General features: G+C 42.3%; 1 protein-coding gene across 3 annotated transcripts in view; it reads left to right on the forward strand.

The window, feature by feature from the left end:
- LUC7L2 (LUC7 like 2, pre-mRNA splicing factor) overlaps nucleotides 1–17,374 on the forward strand; it is a 46,767-nt gene that overhangs the window by 8,665 nt on the left and 20,728 nt on the right. For 2 of the 3 annotated variants that reach the window (XM_056523766.1, XM_056523768.1), the window contains exon 2: nucleotides 9,102–9,196. In XM_056523766.1, the coding sequence (XP_056379741.1) occupies nucleotides 9,102–9,196 (95 nt within the window). Of the gene's footprint in view, nucleotides 1–2,063; nucleotides 2,135–9,101; nucleotides 9,197–17,374 lie in introns of all 3 variants that reach the window. The other variant, XM_056523767.1, reaches the window with a different exon arrangement.

Consider the following 17,374-nt stretch of genomic DNA (forward strand, 5'->3'; position numbering starts at 1 on the left):
GGCTGCCATGGCAGCCAGATGATGCGCATCCAAGCGCGAAACACATGTTTCTGCCATAGCAGCCAGATGATGCGCATCCAAGTGCGAAACATATGTTGCCTATGCCTTGTACCCGCTGAATGTACCCTTGCTGGAGTGAAAAATGAAGCACGTAAAAACGATGGTGGTGAGTGCAGCCTCTTCAACTTATTTGCTTTGCTGGATTTAATGAACTGTTCCTTTTTAGAGGACCTCCACAACCAGTGCACACACGGAGTAGCTGACCCCGTTATACACCAGTGTGGGCTTTAATTGTGGATTCCACTGCGGACGGCAGCAGTGCCAGTAACACTTGTTTTGTATTCATAGCTCACCTTTCTGATTTCTCTGCGCACCATTTTCTCAATCTCCCTCAGATAGTGGACATTTCCTGAAGTGACTATAGAGTATTTGTTGTTAAAGGGGTATTCTAGGAGAAAAAAAATGATATATCAACTGGCTCCAGAAAGTTAAATAGATTTGTAAATTACTTCTATAAAAAAAAATAACTAAATCCTTCAAATAATTATCAGCTGCTGAAGTTGAGTTGTTCTTTTCTGAAAATATTGCTCTCTTCTGACATCTCTGCTTGTCTCGGGAACTGCACAGAGTAGAAGAGGTTTGCTATGGGGATTTGCTTCTACTCTGGACAGTTCCAGAGACAGGTGTCATCAGAGAGCACTAAGATAGAAAACAACTCAACTTGAGCAGCTCATAAGTACATAAGGATTAAGATTTTTTTTTTAATGGAAGTAATGTACAAATCTGTTTTTAACTTTCTGGAGCCAGTTGAAATAAATGTATGTATAATATATATATATATATATATATATATATATATATATATATATATATAATATTATATAAAATTTTTAATATAATAAATATTAAAATATATAATTTTTTTTTTCTGGGTAACCCCTTAAAGGGGTGCTCCGCCCCTGCCATCTTATCCCCTATTCAAAGGATAGGGGATAAGATGTTAGATTGCCGCGGTCCCGCTGCTGGGGACCCCGGGGATCGCCACTGCGGCACCCCGCCATCATTACTGCACAGAGCGAGTTCCCTCTGTGCGTAATGACGGGTGATACAGGGGCCGGAGCAGCGTGACATCATGGCTCCGCCCCTCATGACATCACAGCCGTCCCCTTAATGTAAGTCTATGGCAGGGGGCGCGACGACCGCCACGCCCCCTTCCCATAGACTTGTATTGACGGCGGCGGTCCGAGACGGCACGAGGGGAGGAGCTGTGACGTAACGATGCTCCGGCCCCTGTATCGCCCGTCATTACGTGCAGAGCGATCTCGCTCTGCGCAGTAATGATAGCGTGGTGCCGCAGCAGCGATCCCAGGGGTCCCCAGCAGCGGGACCCCGGCGATCTGACATCTTATCCCCTATCCTTTGGATAGGGGATAAGATGTCTAGGGGCGGAGTACCCCTTTAAGTACCGTAAATAGAACCTAGTTGTTGCACTAGATTTCATGGTTTGGTTCTGCTCAGAGACATGTGCTGTGATTCCTGCCTCTCCATTTTTTTTGTCCTTTTGGTTAAGCAGATTCTCTTGAACCTTTTGGAGGCTGTACACACTGTCAATCAATGCATGACTTATGGACATAACCAAGTATGTTGTTTCACATTTAATTCTATTTGAACTTATTTTTTAAATTTTGTATCTAAAACTTTGCAATTTGCTTCTGTTGGTTATGCAGCAAATGTGTAACTTGAACAGTCTATCTGTGAGCGTTCAGCACTTTGCAAGCTAAATCTGTGTATTGTTGTTAGACAAAGCTATACATAGAAGACAGATACCCCAAATTTGTATTGTAATCTCATGAGAAATTCTATTTAAAATCTACGCCATATGTGAAACTACATGCTTGGAAATTTATATTACAATTGGTTTTGGGAGGGAATAACTTTTTTTTATATTTGTTTTTCATAAAGTCTGGATCAACATGTACTTTTGATACTGTGTTAAAATGCTGGCAGACTCGATGTATTTTATACAAACTGAACAATCTGGCCCCCTTGTTTTATTTATAAAGGTTCAATGTATCTATGCCTGCCTACTTCAATCCGCAAGGGAGTATCAGAAAGGCCCCGCATTCGCCGAGCCGTGAGTTATAACAAACTTTTCAGATGTGTTAATGAATGTGGAGAGACGCAGTTGTGTAACAAAAAAAAGTTTAAGTCTTGCAGCTGCTGCCACCCCCAACAGAGTGACACAATCTATATAAAGTGAATATAAGAAAAGACACAAGAAACCTGAGCTAGCCTGGTTTCCAAAAAGAAAATATTGCATTTTCAGTTTACTAAAAATATATTTTATACTAATAACTTGTAGTATCATTTGGTGGTGTGTGTTTAGAATTAGGAAATCTGAATTAAGAAAACCAGTGTGAGTCCTTAGCTGTTGACTGTGTCTATATGTTGGGTATCTTATACCATAATACCATACAGTCTTAGTCTTCTTGATCCCTTAAATGAGTACGGTCACTTGAAGAAAATTGTCACGTCCTAGAAACATTCCAAAAGTCTTGATCGGTAGGGGCTGAGTGTTCAATCGGTGAGCTGGGAGACATCCGTGTTCTCTCCTGGCTCTGTGTCACCTAATAAAGAGACACTCTCAATGTAAGTCTATGGAGCGTGTCTCAAACACATGGCACAGAGCAGGGAGAGGATCGTGCAGGTTTCTCTCAGCTGGTTCTCCTGATCCGTAAGACGTCTGCACACTCAGACCCCCACCCATCAAAACGAATGACTTGTCAAAAGTTTTTTTTTCCGCTGACAGGAGCACTTTAATAGTTATACATAAACAATGCCACAAGGCATAGCATTAACATACATGAGCTGTGTGTAGATTGCTGGCTGTGTCAGAGTTGTTTCACATTATCTTAGTGATGCCTGATTGATCACAGATCTCAGTTTATTGGATTTCTTGGTCGCTCTTCATTGGGGGACACCTATACTGATGGGTATATGCTCTTACCACTAGTAGGCGCTGACACTAGGAAAAAGTTGGCTCCTCCTTGGCAGGATATACCCGCCCACTGGAAGTGAGGTAATCAGTTTTAGCTAGTGTAATTAGGAGGCAAGACACAGGTCTGGGAGCTCCCCAGACCTGGTCCTTTTTTTTTAATTCTCTAGTAAGGGCTGTTTTATTTTATTTTATTTCCCTTTTTCAGGTGGGGGTTCAGGAGCATGGCACTACCTGTTCCCCCATATGCGACAAAGGGGAACTGAAATAGAATATGTACTGTTAACCCCTTCTCGCCAACAGCCAGCACCTGGAGGCTGTACCCTGGGTCTGGGTCCTCCACTGCCCCTGCTCGCCTTGCTATCTTAGCCTGGTATGATGCAGCATGGCCATAAGCTGGCTGAAGCTGTCAAGGGGTGAGTATTTGGCAACTGAGGTGAGTACGCACCCCGTTACCCCCGTGGTCTCCTTGTCTTGGACACTATTCTGGGATGCTGTGGCGTGCCTTCTTTTCTAGGTCGGCCCTCCTGGTTCCTCGGGCCTTAGTGACGGTTGAGGTCTTGGGCATGTGTAGCGGTCCTACCCAGACTTCTCCATTTATGGGGGCGGTCTTTCTGTACCTAATTTCTTCTAGTTTCGGCACGGATGTTTGTCACCTGGAGCGTTTCGCGGTCGTTGGGTTTACTTACCCTTCGGGTGTATGCCTTCCAGGAGACTCTGGAACCTTCAGTTCCCATTTCGGCTGCCCCAGTGTTCCAGGATGCTCCTTTTCAGGGTCTTACGCTCCTTTCTTGACCATTTATTCTTCCGTGTCAGTCTTCCAGGTGACTCAGGAACCTCCAATTCCCATGTCTGTCACTCCAGTGTTCTGGGATGCCCCCTTTTCTGGGCATTCCGCTCCCCTTTTTTTTTTTTTTTAAGCAGTTATTACCTTCCTTCTCCTTTGGGGTCCACCTTTTCTCGAGATGGAGGGTGTTCTGGTCGTTTGGATTACGCTTTTCTAGCTGTTTCGCATCCCGGGTGCTCGTTGCGGTCACCTGCATGGGGGTTTTGGGTCTGCAGAGGTTCAGATCATTGATCTTCTGCACCAACCGGTTTCCATCTTTTTCCAGTGGTTTTCTGGTCTCTGCCTTCTGTGCTCGGCTTCTACTCAGTCGTAGGCTTCTCTCCCTGGTGTTTTTCAACCATGTTCTCTTGAATCGGTTGACTGTGGATAGGGTTCTCTTTTTGTACCCTTTTTCCATTTTTGTTTTCTAGCTGGGTTAGCCCTCTGTCTGGTTCCTTGTTCTTTGGAGTTGATTTCCTACGTCCATGGTTCCAGCCCATCTGGCTACCTAGCCGACTTTCTTGTCTCCCTATATAGACTGGGTGTTTGAGTCTCTGCCAAGGATGGTCCCTTCCTTTTGGTGTTCCATTCCATCTCCATGGATGGGGGATCTTCCGGGAGCTCAGTTTCTGGGCCTCGGTTATCTCTGGCCTGGGTTTTCGTCAGCAGGCCTTACGGACGAATGGGTTCGGTCTCTGGATTGATTCCCCTTTCCCTGTTGTTTTGTTCTTCCCACCCTAGGGGATTGCTTTGGTACGTCCCATCAGTTGGGTGTCCCCCAATGAAGTGACCGAGAAAAGGAGTTTTTTTTTTTTTTTTTTTTTTTTTTTGTACTCTCCGTAAAATCTTTCACGTAGCCTTCATTGGGGGACACCGCACCCACCCATTTCTGCATTTGTCCGGTTATTCTTTTCTGTTTATTTTTTTTTTTTTATCTGGGATTCCTTTCTATGAATCCTTTGGCCATATTTCTTTGTTGGCTTCTCCTACTGCTTTGTGATTAAACTGATTACCTAACTTCCAGTGGGCGGGTATATCCTGCCAGGGAGGAGCCAGCTTATTTTTTTTTTTTTTTTCTAGTGTCAGCTCCTCCCAGTGGCAAGAGCATATACCCATCAGTATAGGGGTCCCCCAATGAAGGTTATGAGAGATTTTACGGTGAGTACAAAAAAAAAAATTTTTATTTCACTCCAAACTCTCCACCTGGTGCTCATTGCTTTTAGAGAGCCATGACTGCACTACTAGATACAGTACTGAAGAGGCCCACATTGTTGCTAGTTAATAAAATCCATCTAAAGAAGAATTCCAAAGGATGAGTGCTTGCAAGTGGCAGACCATAATACTGTTACTATTGTTCCAGCATTTTATATAGCATCATCGCTCGGGTATCTCCGGCACTCCCATAGACAAGACACACATGGCCCATGAACAGTACGTGCAGAATTATCCAATCGGAATTTTGTTTTGGAGTTCTGCTGTGGAAGATACGGTGCAGCAGCTTCCCATTGTTTTCAATTAGATTTTGTTGCACCATTCACACTACAAACATCAGCCACAGAAATTCCGACCCCAGACTCCACTGAAAGGATTAACTTGTTCATTCTTTTAGCAGAATGCACTGGTAAAAGCATTGCCATCTATGAAGATGATGCGTTGGAGTGGGCCTAGCGCAGGCTTGTTCTGCCAGTGCCAAATACAGATCGACTCTGTAGGAGATTACATAGTGTAAATGAGCCCTTTATACTGTGGATAGACAATACATTTTCAGAGCTAGAATACCCTTTTATGTAATTGATACAATAGCAGGACATATTTTCAAATCAGTTACAGCAATTTGGCCATTTTACTTGCTGCTCAGGGTTGGATGCAGTGTTCTTCAGCCTGTAGACTGAGCTGTGGCCCTATCCTCAGTCCATGCCCTTACAGCATCACGTTAACGGGCATCACCGGGAGAGCGGACAATGAAGGTTGGAGGCTCTTGCTGTATTGTACCTCTTGATTGAATTTGGAGAAGAAATAAGACACCAACTGGAGTGGAATTGATGGAGGGGTTATCCTATAAAATAATCACACCTATATCACCACTGCACGTTGTGTGTTTTTTTTTTATTTATTTTTTGTGGGGGGGGGGGTTGCTGAAGAATTTTTGGTGAGCTTGGTTATAATCCATTTAAAAACATGTTCAATGTGAAAAAATGACTCATTCCTTTTAAGAGTATTTTTTTTACCTTTTCCATTTTGCTGCCTACATTATAAAATAATCCTGCAGTTTTCATTCTGGCCCTTAAGCCAAATAATAAGCTGACACTACAGGGGAGATCTATAAAAACCTGTGGAGGGGAAGAGTGGTGCAGTTGCCCATGGCAACCAATCAGATTGCTTCTTTCATTTTTCCCAGGCATCTATCAAAAATGAAAGAAGCAATCTGGTTGCTATGGGCAACTGCATTACTCTTTCTCTAGACAGGTTTTGATACATCTCCCCCCTACATGTTGTGTACAGATCACTTCATTTCACAGGAGTATCCGCGGACAGGATTGCAGTGAAAGGGGACACCAGTGTATAGATAAGATGAGATCAGACCATTCACAATAGGTGATGGTCAGACTCCCTACCCCCGATGTACTGTTTTACACAGTCTGCATAACTCCCTCTGACTTTATTGGAAGTTGTGTTAGAAGTATAGTACCATGAGCAAAGCTGTTTATGGAATTACCTTGTAGAAGGTCCTATAGAAATACCAGAAATGTGCCTGATGGGAATACCCCTATAATATTGCAGAAAAGTCACTGTATATGTCCCTTTTTGTAGTCTAAGCATTTTCTCTATTTTGCTTTGCACAAGTCCAAGATTGATCTTTAATACACCTCCATATATAATTTAAGGTTTCTGGTGAGTCTCTAAAAAGGGGAAAAAATTAGGGATCCACCGATATCGCTTTTTTTTTTTTAGGACCGATACCGATAATCTGCGACCTTTCAAGCCGATAATTTATACCGGATTATCAGTATAAATTATCAGCTATTTCATGGTTTCAGCAGTGGTCTCTGGCCGGGGAGGCGGGGCATTATCGGCATATTGGCAAGGTAATTGCCGATACCCATAATGTCCAAAATCGTGAATATCGGCCAAACCGATAATCGGTTGATCCCTTAAAAAAAAAAAAAAAAAAAAAAAAAAAATCCTGAGAGAAATCTTATTACCAGAGCACAAAAATATAACTTTATCTAGCATACACGTAAAGTTCTGTGCAAAAATCAGTGTTCACTTTTGGTTTCTTCAAAGTGTATAGGGGGAAGGGGTGGAATTTGTGTTTCAGAACTAGAGAAAAAATATATATAATAATAATAATAAAAATATATTCTATATATTGGGCCTAATTTTAGTTTCTGAAGGATTTCTGCCTAACTAGAATTTTTTTTAAAACAGATCCAAGCCTTACATAATTTTAAAATGGGGGTAGGCTGAGTGAAGCAATGTGGTATTGGTTACATGCTGAACTGGGTGAGAGATGGGCACAGGTATTGATAAATCCCCCTTAATGTTTTTTTTATTTCTAAGTGAGTTTAATGTGTAGTAAACATTGCAGTTCTCTCTGTAGTGTTGCAGTAGGTTGAAGAGGGATGTAATGTTCTAAAAATATGTAGTTTAATGAATTAGGATTCTGCTCAGTCAGATGTCATTTTTTTGCCCTCCTTTACTGTGAAAAAAACACATCAATAATTCGGCTCTAGGAATATTTTCTGCACTAAATATTTTTTTAGTTTTGGCCTTCTAGTAATATCCCATCGCCCTCACTTTTAGCAGAGCTGCATATGTTAATGTAACCAGTTTACACGCACACATTCCAGTGGTGAGAAATTGCCAGGATCCTAACCAGAAAATAGTTTATTCCATTTGGATGTTGCCATTTTGCTTTTTTAATTATCTGCATCAAAGGAAAAGTAAAAAGCAAAAACGTAGGAAAATCTGTGTTGGGCACCAGCTGGTCACATCATGAAAAGTTTTGCCAGTCCACAGAGCACAAGAAGGGTAATGTTGGTAAAATGTTACACACTAAGAGTATTCCTGGGTCTTGGCTAGTGTAAGTACTCCTCAGGTTTGTATTACTCCTGCCTTCTAATGTAACTTTACCTGCTGGTATTAAGTAAGGGCTTTTGATTTAACACATTTGTTAAACAACTAGAATAGACTAGCTAAGGGCTTGTTCACATGCACGGTAAAGTGTACATGTCATTTAACAAACAAAAAAAACTTCTGACCTGTTGAAAGTTTTGATCAGTCAGGGTCTTAGTGTTGAGACCCCCACTGGTCAGGAGAATGACCAGGGAGAAGCGTGCCAGTAGAACTCGCCTGCAGGAATCGTCATTTAACTTCTGTGGACCGCCCCGTAGGCTTATAATGGAGCCATCCAGAGAAGGACTACTGTGTGCTTCTGCCAGCTCACTATCCTGATCAGTGGGGGGTCTCAGCACTGAGACCCTGATTGATCAAAACTTTTTGACATGTCTTATAGAAATGTTTAATGTTTGTTTTTTAAATGACAGGTAAACTTTTATTTCTGTTCTATTTTATCATAGAAGCAGATAGATAAAAATAACTGTTATTACTGAGACATGGCACCCAACAGGCCCCTATACTGAATACAATGGGGTCCTTTGGGTTTCTGTCTTGGCGTTTGGCATTTTTACTAGACAAATTAGCTCTGCTTGCAGTGCTTTTTTGTCTAAGATTGTTAGTATAATTTTGACAGCTGCTGCTTATGGAACTTCCAGTGCAAATGTGAACAGGGCCTAAGCCATTTTACCTGATTTGTCTGCTTTAGGAGTAGAAAAGATATAGTCCACAATGCAGTGTTTTCTAGTGCTTTGTCATTTGCTACAACTGTCCCATAGTTACGTAACAGAACATTAGTTTCCTTCATCTTGGTTTGTTTCCATCTGTTCTGTACAATGAATGACATCCCGAGCCCTCGGCCTATGCACTTGTGCTTTAACTTTGCATTACTAAGTTTTTTATTTTTTTGTGCATCTTATTCAAAATGACCATCGATTATTTTTCAGAACCTGCAAACGGATTGAAAGAACAATATTATTACATAGGACTTATAGGAATATTTCTAAAGCAGTTTAGGGTCGATTCCCTCCTTAAAAAAACAAACAAAAGAAAAACCTGATGCCATTTCAGACATTTTAGTATGTAGTGTCAGATTAGGCTGATGTTATGGTCCATAATTCAGACTTGTGGATTACTAATGAGATTTTTGGTCGTCTTTTTCAGGTGATTCAACAAGACAACGGGTCAAGTTTAGTGACGACAGAGTGTGCAAAAGCCATCTGCTCAATTGCTGTCCCCATGATATACTCTCTGGAACGGTATGTAAACTTGTCTTGGATTTATTATGCAACTCCTTATAAAAGTCCCCTTTTAAATGATATATTCATTTTAAAGGAGAACTCCGGAATAGGAAAATTATCGTCCATACTGCCGCCAGTAAAAAAAATTAAGATGTACATACCTTCCTTCGCTCCCCCGGAGCCTCTGGTAACCCACTCCGGCCTCCGCCGCCATCCTCTTCCTGGTGGTCGGGAGTCATGCTGCACTCAGCCAATCGCCGGCCGCAGCGAAGTCCTGACACGGCCTGCGATAGGCTGACGTTTTCGGCCCCTGCGGCAGCTGTAGGTGTAGCAGGTGTAGTGAAGAATTGTGTGTCTTGAAGTGTTCTCACACTGATGCTCAGCCTATCGCCGTCCGAGTCAGGACCACCAGCAATCAGGAAGAGGATCGCGGGTTACCGGAGGCACTGGGGGAGCGAAGGAAGGTATGTACTGCCGGAAGATAATTTTCCTATTCTGGAGTTCTCCTTTAAGCTCCTCAGTGAACAATTACTGGTATGAAGTCATCCTACAAAGATCAATTTGTATCTCTGTCGTTGCAGCCAAATAGTTCCCAAGCAACAGCTCCCTTGAGGCATCATTTACATTAAAGGGGTACTCCACTGGAAAACTTTTTATTTATTTATTTTTTTAAATCAACTGGTGCCAGAAAGTCAGATTTGTAAATCACTTCTATTAAAAAAATTTTAATCCTTCCAGTACTTATCAGCTGCTGTAGGATCCACAGGAAGTTCTTTTCTTTTGGAATTTCCTTTCTGCCTGACCACAGTGCTCTCTGCTGACATCTCTGTCCATTTCAGGAACTGTCCAGAGTAGGAGCAAATCCCCATAGAAAACCTATCCTGCTCTGGACAGTTACTGAAATGGACAGAGGTGGCAGCAGAGAGCACTGTGGTCAGGCAAAAAGGGAATTCAAAAATAAAAGAACTTCCTGTGGATCATACAGCAGCTAAGTACTGGAAAGATCAAGATTTTAATTTTATTTCTTTTAATAGAAGTAATTTACTAATTGGTTTAACTTTCTGGCATCAGTTAATAAAAAAAAAAAAAAAAAAAAGTAATATACCGTATTTATCGGCGTATAACACGCATTTTAGGCTAAAATTTTTATATCTGCCGATACACCCCCAGGAAAGGCAGGGGGAGAGAGGCCGTCGCTGCCCGCTTCTCTCCCCCTGCCTTTCCTGGGGTCTAGAGCCCTGCTGCCAGCCCTTCTCTCCCCTTGGCTCTCGGCGCCGCTGCCCGTTCTGTCCCCCTGACTATCGGTGCCGGCGCCCCATTGCCGGCGTCGATAGCCAGGGGAGAGAAGCGGCGCCGACAGCCAGGGGGAGAGAAGGGGCAGCGGCACCCATTGCCTCCCCCCATCCCCGGTGGCATAATTACCTGGGTCGGGTCCGCGCTGCTGCAGGCCTCCGGCGTGCGTCCCCGGCGTCGTTGCTATGCGCTGCGCGGCGCATGACGTCAGTGGCTGTCGGCGCCGCTTCTCTCCCCCTGGCTATCGGCGCCGGCACCGATAGTCAGGGGGACAGAACGGGCAGCGGCGCCGATAGCCAGGGGGAGAGAAGGGCCGGCAGCAGGGCTCTAGACCCCAGGAAAGGCAGGGGGAGAGAAGCGGGCAGCGACGGCCTCTCTCCCCCTGCCTTTCCTGGGGGTGTATCAGGGTATACACGCGCACACACGCACCCTCATTTTACCATGGATATTTGTGTAAAAAACATTTTTTACCCAAATATCCTTGGTAAAATGAGGGTGCGTGTTATAGAACGTTGCGTGGTATACCCCGATAAATATGGTGTGTGTGTTTTCCGGTGGAATACCCCTTTAATCAATTGTACCGAGGCTAATGAATTTATATTCTGATCAATGAATGTCAATAACAGACAGCTGTTTCAGCATTAATCTTTTCACATATACCAGACAATTATAATTACAATTATTCGGGAAATTATTTAAGAAAATTTACCTTTAAATTGTGTTAGAAGAATAAAGCCATTTTTCTGCCTCAGATGTAGCGATTGAAAGGACTTAAAGGGGTACTCCGCTGCTCAGCTTTTGGAACAAGATGTTCCGAATGATGGAGCCGGCGCCAGGAGCTTGTGATGTCTTAGCCCCGCCCCTTCATTATGTCATGCCCCACCCCCTCAATGCAAGTCTATGGGAAGGGGCGTGACAGCCATCACACCCCCTCCCATAGACTTGCATTGAGGGGGCGAGGCATGACTGCATGAGGGGACGTGGGCTATGACATCACAAGCTCCCAGCTCCAGCGTTTGGAACAGTTTGATCCAAACACTGAGCAGTGGAGTACCCCTTTTAAGATAAGTTTTACTTGCCTATTTATTTAAAGTGTGCCTTAAGGACCAGGCCCATTTTAACCTTAAGGACGAGGCCAATTTTATTTTTGTTTTTGTCTTTTCCTCCTCTCCTTCTAAAATCCATAATTCTTATTTTTCCATCTACTGACCCATATAAGGGCTTGTATTTTGTGTGACCAATTGTAGTTTGTAATGAAACCTCTCAGTTTACCATAAAATGTGCAGCAAACCCAGGAGGGAATTTTAATGAAAACCACAATTTTGCACATTTTGGACGGTTTTGTTTTCACACTGTACACTATACGGTAAAAATGACGTGTTCTTTATTCTGTGGGTCAATACGATTAAAATTACACCCATGGCTAGATACTTTTATATTTCTGTACCACTTAAAAAAATCAAAAACTTTTTGTACAAAATCAGTAATCTAAAATCGCCTTATTTTGACCACCTATAACGTTTTCATTTTTCCGTATATAGGGCGGTATGTGCCGTCATTTGTATTTTTATCGATACCACATTTGCATATATAAAACTTTAAGATAATTTTTTATTCATTTTTTTGGGGATTAAAATGGGACAAAAAAAGCAGCATTTTTTGATTATTTTTTTTTAAGTTTACGCCGTTCACCGTACGGGATAATTAACATTATATTTTGATAATTCAGACGTTTACGCACGCGGCGATACCAAATGTTTCTAAAAAAAAAATTTACGCTTTTTGGGGGTACAATGGGAAAAACTGACAGTTTTTATCGGGGGAGGGGATTTTTCACTTTTTTTTTCACTTTTTAAAAAAAAAATTATTTACACTTTTTATTTCCCCGAAGGGGGACTATCTATAGCAATCATTTAATACTGTTCAGTGCTATACATAGGACATAGCACTGATCAGTATTATCGGTGATCTTCTGCTCTGTTCTGCTCGATCTCAGACCAGAGCAGGAGACTGACTAAGGCAGGTGAGGGGAACTTCGTCCGCCATTACAGATGATCGGATCGTCGCGGCAGCGCTGCGGGCGATCCGATCATCCATTTTAACTTGCGCTTTGCAGCAGATGCTGGGATCTGTACTGATCACGACATCTGAGGGGTTAATGGCAGACATTAATGGTGGGACCCTGACTGCTGAAAGCAGCCGGAACCTGCCGTGTATGACGCGAGCACCGCTCCTATGCTCGCGGTGATACACAGGACGTAAATGTACGTCCTGGTGCGCGGAGTACCGCCAAACCATGACGTACATTTATGTCCGTGGTCGTTAAGGGGTTAAAGGAGTAGTCTTCCGACAACTAACTTGAGTCCATTGTGCCCGGGCTGCAAAAAAAAAAAAAACAATCTTTCCTTCCTGCAATGCCACGTAACGCTGCTACAGCTGTCCGGTCCTCCTGTCCGTGTGCACGGATCGTCACTCTGCACTCAGCCTGTCACTGGCCGCATTGACTTTCTACGATTCTTAGGTTGTTCCTAATTCGGCACCTATATACCTGATTCCCCAACATATATAACTATACAATAGAAGAAGTGGCTTCCTACTCAATATTCACACCACGCATCTCCAGTGTGAGACCCAGCATGAATGTCTTTTTGAAAGTGTGAACAGAGCTGCACGATAGTCATTTGTCAAAAAAGCATCATAGGCAAATACACTTTACTATTCCACCATCCCAATACACTGGCTTTATGTACATGACTGCAGTGATGACTTGCTCATATACGCCTGAAACTACTGCAGCTAATAGCTGGCCTCGACAATATGGCTCTGTATACTGCGGAGATCAGTGATTGGCTGCAGAATTGGGGCATTTATTTGATGCTGTCATGTTGACAAAAGCTGACAGTAAAACAGTACTTCAGCGGTGAGTGATTAAACAGAGAACAGCTTAACTTTTTATGGCCATTACTACCAGTAGCTTTATTTTTTTTAATAAGTCTGAAATCCCCTGTAATGTAGTGGAAGTGATATTGTTTTTATCTTACGGCTTCATATAGACATAAGAAAAATATGCAAATCCCATGTTACCATCACAAGTTGAAAATAATACCCCAGTATAACATGTTTATAACAAAAATGCTAATGTTTCCTATGAAATCCTATTAGGATTGTTATTGAGCTGTTTGCATTAATCATTTGAAGACAACCAATTTTTCTTCTCGTCTAGGAGCCATTACATCTACAAATCCATGTAAGGGCCTGTTTTTTTTTTTAAATGGGATTAATTGTAGTGTTATGGTTCATTTTACTATAAAATGTACTGCAAAGCTGAAATAAAAAATATTTGTGAGAAAAAATTTGAAAAAATGTTTTAAAAGTATCTACAAATGTTGCAATACCTATTTATGTATAGGTTACCAGGAATTTTTTTGTGATAATACAGAGTTTTAGTGGGAAAGCAGCAATAGCAAATAACAAATGAGCGACTGAAATGTGGAGGATGTATGACCTGAATACTGCCACACACTGTACCCTCTGAATATGATACTGCCACGCACTGTACCCTCTGAATATGATATTGCCACACACTGGGCCCCTGGTATATTACTGCCACACACAGTACCCTCTGAATGATACTGCCACACACTGTACCCTCTGAATATGATACTGCCACACACTGTACCCCCTGAATATATTACTGCCACACACTGCACCACCTGAATATAATACTGCCACACACTGCACCACCTGAATATAATACTGCCACACACTGTACTCCCTGAATATAATTGTCACACACTACCCATGACTGCCACAAACTGTGCCCCTGGTATATTACTGCCACATGCTATTCCCCTGCAATATCACTTCCACACACTGCCCCCAAATAGATTTTCGATAAACACTGTGCCTTGTACCGACTAATTGTACCTCTGTGTCCCTTAAAACAATGAATGATGCCACTGTCCCCCCCCCCCCCCCCCCCACCACAATGAATGACTCCGCTGTGCCCCCACACAATGAATGACTCCACTGTGACTTTCCAGCTGTTGCAAACTACACCTCCCATCATGCACAGACAGGTCATGATGGTTGCTATAGTTCTAAAACAACTGGAGTCACAGGTGGGGAACACAGATTTTTACCTGAGAGCTTTGTCTCCCGTCCCAGGTCCCGCGCTGCTCTGGCCTCTTCTTATCAGGCCTGGCCAGAGCAGATGATGCACGAAGCTAATTGCGCCTTCTGCATCACAGGAGAAGCGCAGCCGGGCAGGGACACAGCGTTCCCTTACTCTGGGCCGTGGCTATTAATCTGTGGACCTCACAGGCTGCCATACTATTGCCATGGCGACCAGCAGGACCCCGCAATCGCATCACTGGGTCACCGATGGGAAAAGTACTGAGCACGGCATCTATGGGGTTAATGCTGAGTCCAGCGTGATCCTGGTCCCTGTAGCTGCAGTGAGATCCTGGCTGTGATTGACTGATCCCGCCACTGATTTCCTGCTCAGTTGGACATAATTTTCATTTAATTTTTTTTTCATGTAAAATTTGTTAATTGATTTTAATTCCAGCAACCGCCAATTTGTTACATCTCTGCTAAACAAGCCAGTATGACAGGTTTATTCAAAGACAGAACATAAATAGTGACATGTTCCTGCACCGAAAGGAACAAGCAAATTCAGGCTTAACCCCTTCATGACCCGAGGTTTTTCAGTTTTTACTTTCGTTTTTTCCTCCTTACCTTTAAAAAAATCATAACTTTCAATTATCCTCCTAAAAATCCATATGATGGCTTATTTTTTGCGCCACCAATTCTACTTTGTAATGACATCAGTCATTTTACCCAAAAATCTACGGCGAAATGGGAAAAAAAATCATTGTGCGACAAAATGGAAGAAAAAACTTATTTATTCTGTAGGTCCATACGATTAAAATGATGTCCTACTTATATAGGTTTGATTTTGACGTACTTCTGGAAAAAATCATAACTACATGCAGGAATTTTTTTTTAACCCCTTAAGGACCACAGGTTTTTCCGTTTTTGCACTTATGATTTTTAAAAAGTAAGGAGGAAAAAAACAAAACTTTTAAATTTTGCACCTAAAAATCCACATGATGGCTTATTTTTTGCGCCACCAATTCTACTTTGTAATGACGTCAGTCATTTTACCCAAAAATCTATGGCAAAACTAATTGTGCAATGAAATTGAAGGGAAAAAAAAGCCATTTTGTAATTTTTGCGGGCTTCCGTTTCTACGCAGTACATTTTTCGGTCAAAATTACACCTTCTCTTTATTCTGTAGGTCCATACGATTAAAATGATACCCTACTTATATAGGTTTGATTTTGTCGTACTTCTGGAAAAAATCATAACTTCATGCAGGAAAATGTATACATTTAAAATTGTCATCTTCTGACCCCATAACTTTTTATTTTTCTGCATACGGGGCGGTATGAGGGCTCAGTTTGTGCCATGATCTAAAGTTTTAATCTGTACCATTTTAGTATTTATTGGACATTTTAATCTCTTTCTTTTTCATGATATAAAAAGTGACCAAAAATACGCTATTTTGGACTTTGGGATTTTTTTGAGCGTACGCCATTGACCGTGCGGTTTAATTAATGATATTTTTTTATAGTTCGGACATTTACGCACGCGTCAATACCACATATGTGTATATATATGTTTTATTCACCCTTTTTTTTAATGGGAAAAGTGGGTGATTTCGACTTTTATTAGGGAAAGGGTTAAATCACATTTATTAACTTACTATTTTTTTTTTTACACACTTTTTTTTTTTGCAATGTTATAGCTCCCATAGGGGGCTATAACATTCCATACACTGATTGCCAGCACTGTTCACTGCAAAGCCATATAGCTTTGCATTGATCAGTGTTATTGGCGGTTGATTGCTCAAGCCTGAATCTCACGAACGCGCCGGAAGAAAGTGAGTGACCCTCCGCTCACATCCTAGCTGATTGGGACACCGTATTTTCACTGCGGTGGTCCCGATTAGCCCCACTAAGCAGCCGGGAAGGTTTTACTTTTGTTTTAGACGCGGCGGTCAACGTTGCACGCTGCATTTAAAGGGTTAATAGCGCGCAGCACCGCGATCGCTGCCGTGCGCTATTAGCTCTGGTTTCCGGCTTCAGTTACATGTCAGGACCGACCAGATATGACACGCGGTCACTGCACGTTTTATCGCTGGAGCCGGCCACGGACGTAAATATACGTCCGTGGTCGTTAAGGGGGTTAAAATTGTAATATTTTTTTTTTTCTAACTTTAATTTTTCCACGTACGGAGCGATATGAGGGCTCATTTTTTGCGCTGTGATCTGATGTTTTTAGCGGTACCATTTTTGTATTGACTGGACTTTTTGGATCACCTTTTATTAATTTTGTTTTTCATGATATAAAAAGTGACCAAAAATGCGCTATTTTGGACTTTGGAATTTTTTTTGAACGTATGCCATTGACCGTGCAGTTTAATTAACAATATATTTTTATTTGGACATTTCCGCACGCGGGATACCACACTTATTAGATTTTTTAGATTTCACTTTAGCGGACCTTATTAGCTTTCACTTTAGACGTGGCGATCAACTTTGAACGCCGCGTCTAAAGAATTAATAGCGCGCGGCACAGCGATCAGTGCCGCACGCTATTAACCGCAGGTCCCGGCCGTTGCTAGGTGCCGGGCCAGACCCGCTATGACGTGGGGTCACACTGTGTCCCCCACGTTATAAAAAGGGAAAGGACCCAGGACATTCCAGTACGTCCTGGGTCGGGAAGGGGTTAAAGGGGGTTGTCTGGTGTAAAACTTTTTTAACAGAAGTGTCCCCCAGCCAGTCTAATAAAATAATAAAAACTTGGTTACCTTCCTCTGCTCCTTCAGTCTCTGGT

Source organism: Hyla sarda, chromosome 6 (assembly GCF_029499605.1).
Source record: "Hyla sarda isolate aHylSar1 chromosome 6, aHylSar1.hap1, whole genome shotgun sequence".
Classification (NCBI taxonomy): domain Eukaryota; kingdom Metazoa; phylum Chordata; class Amphibia; order Anura; family Hylidae; genus Hyla; species Hyla sarda.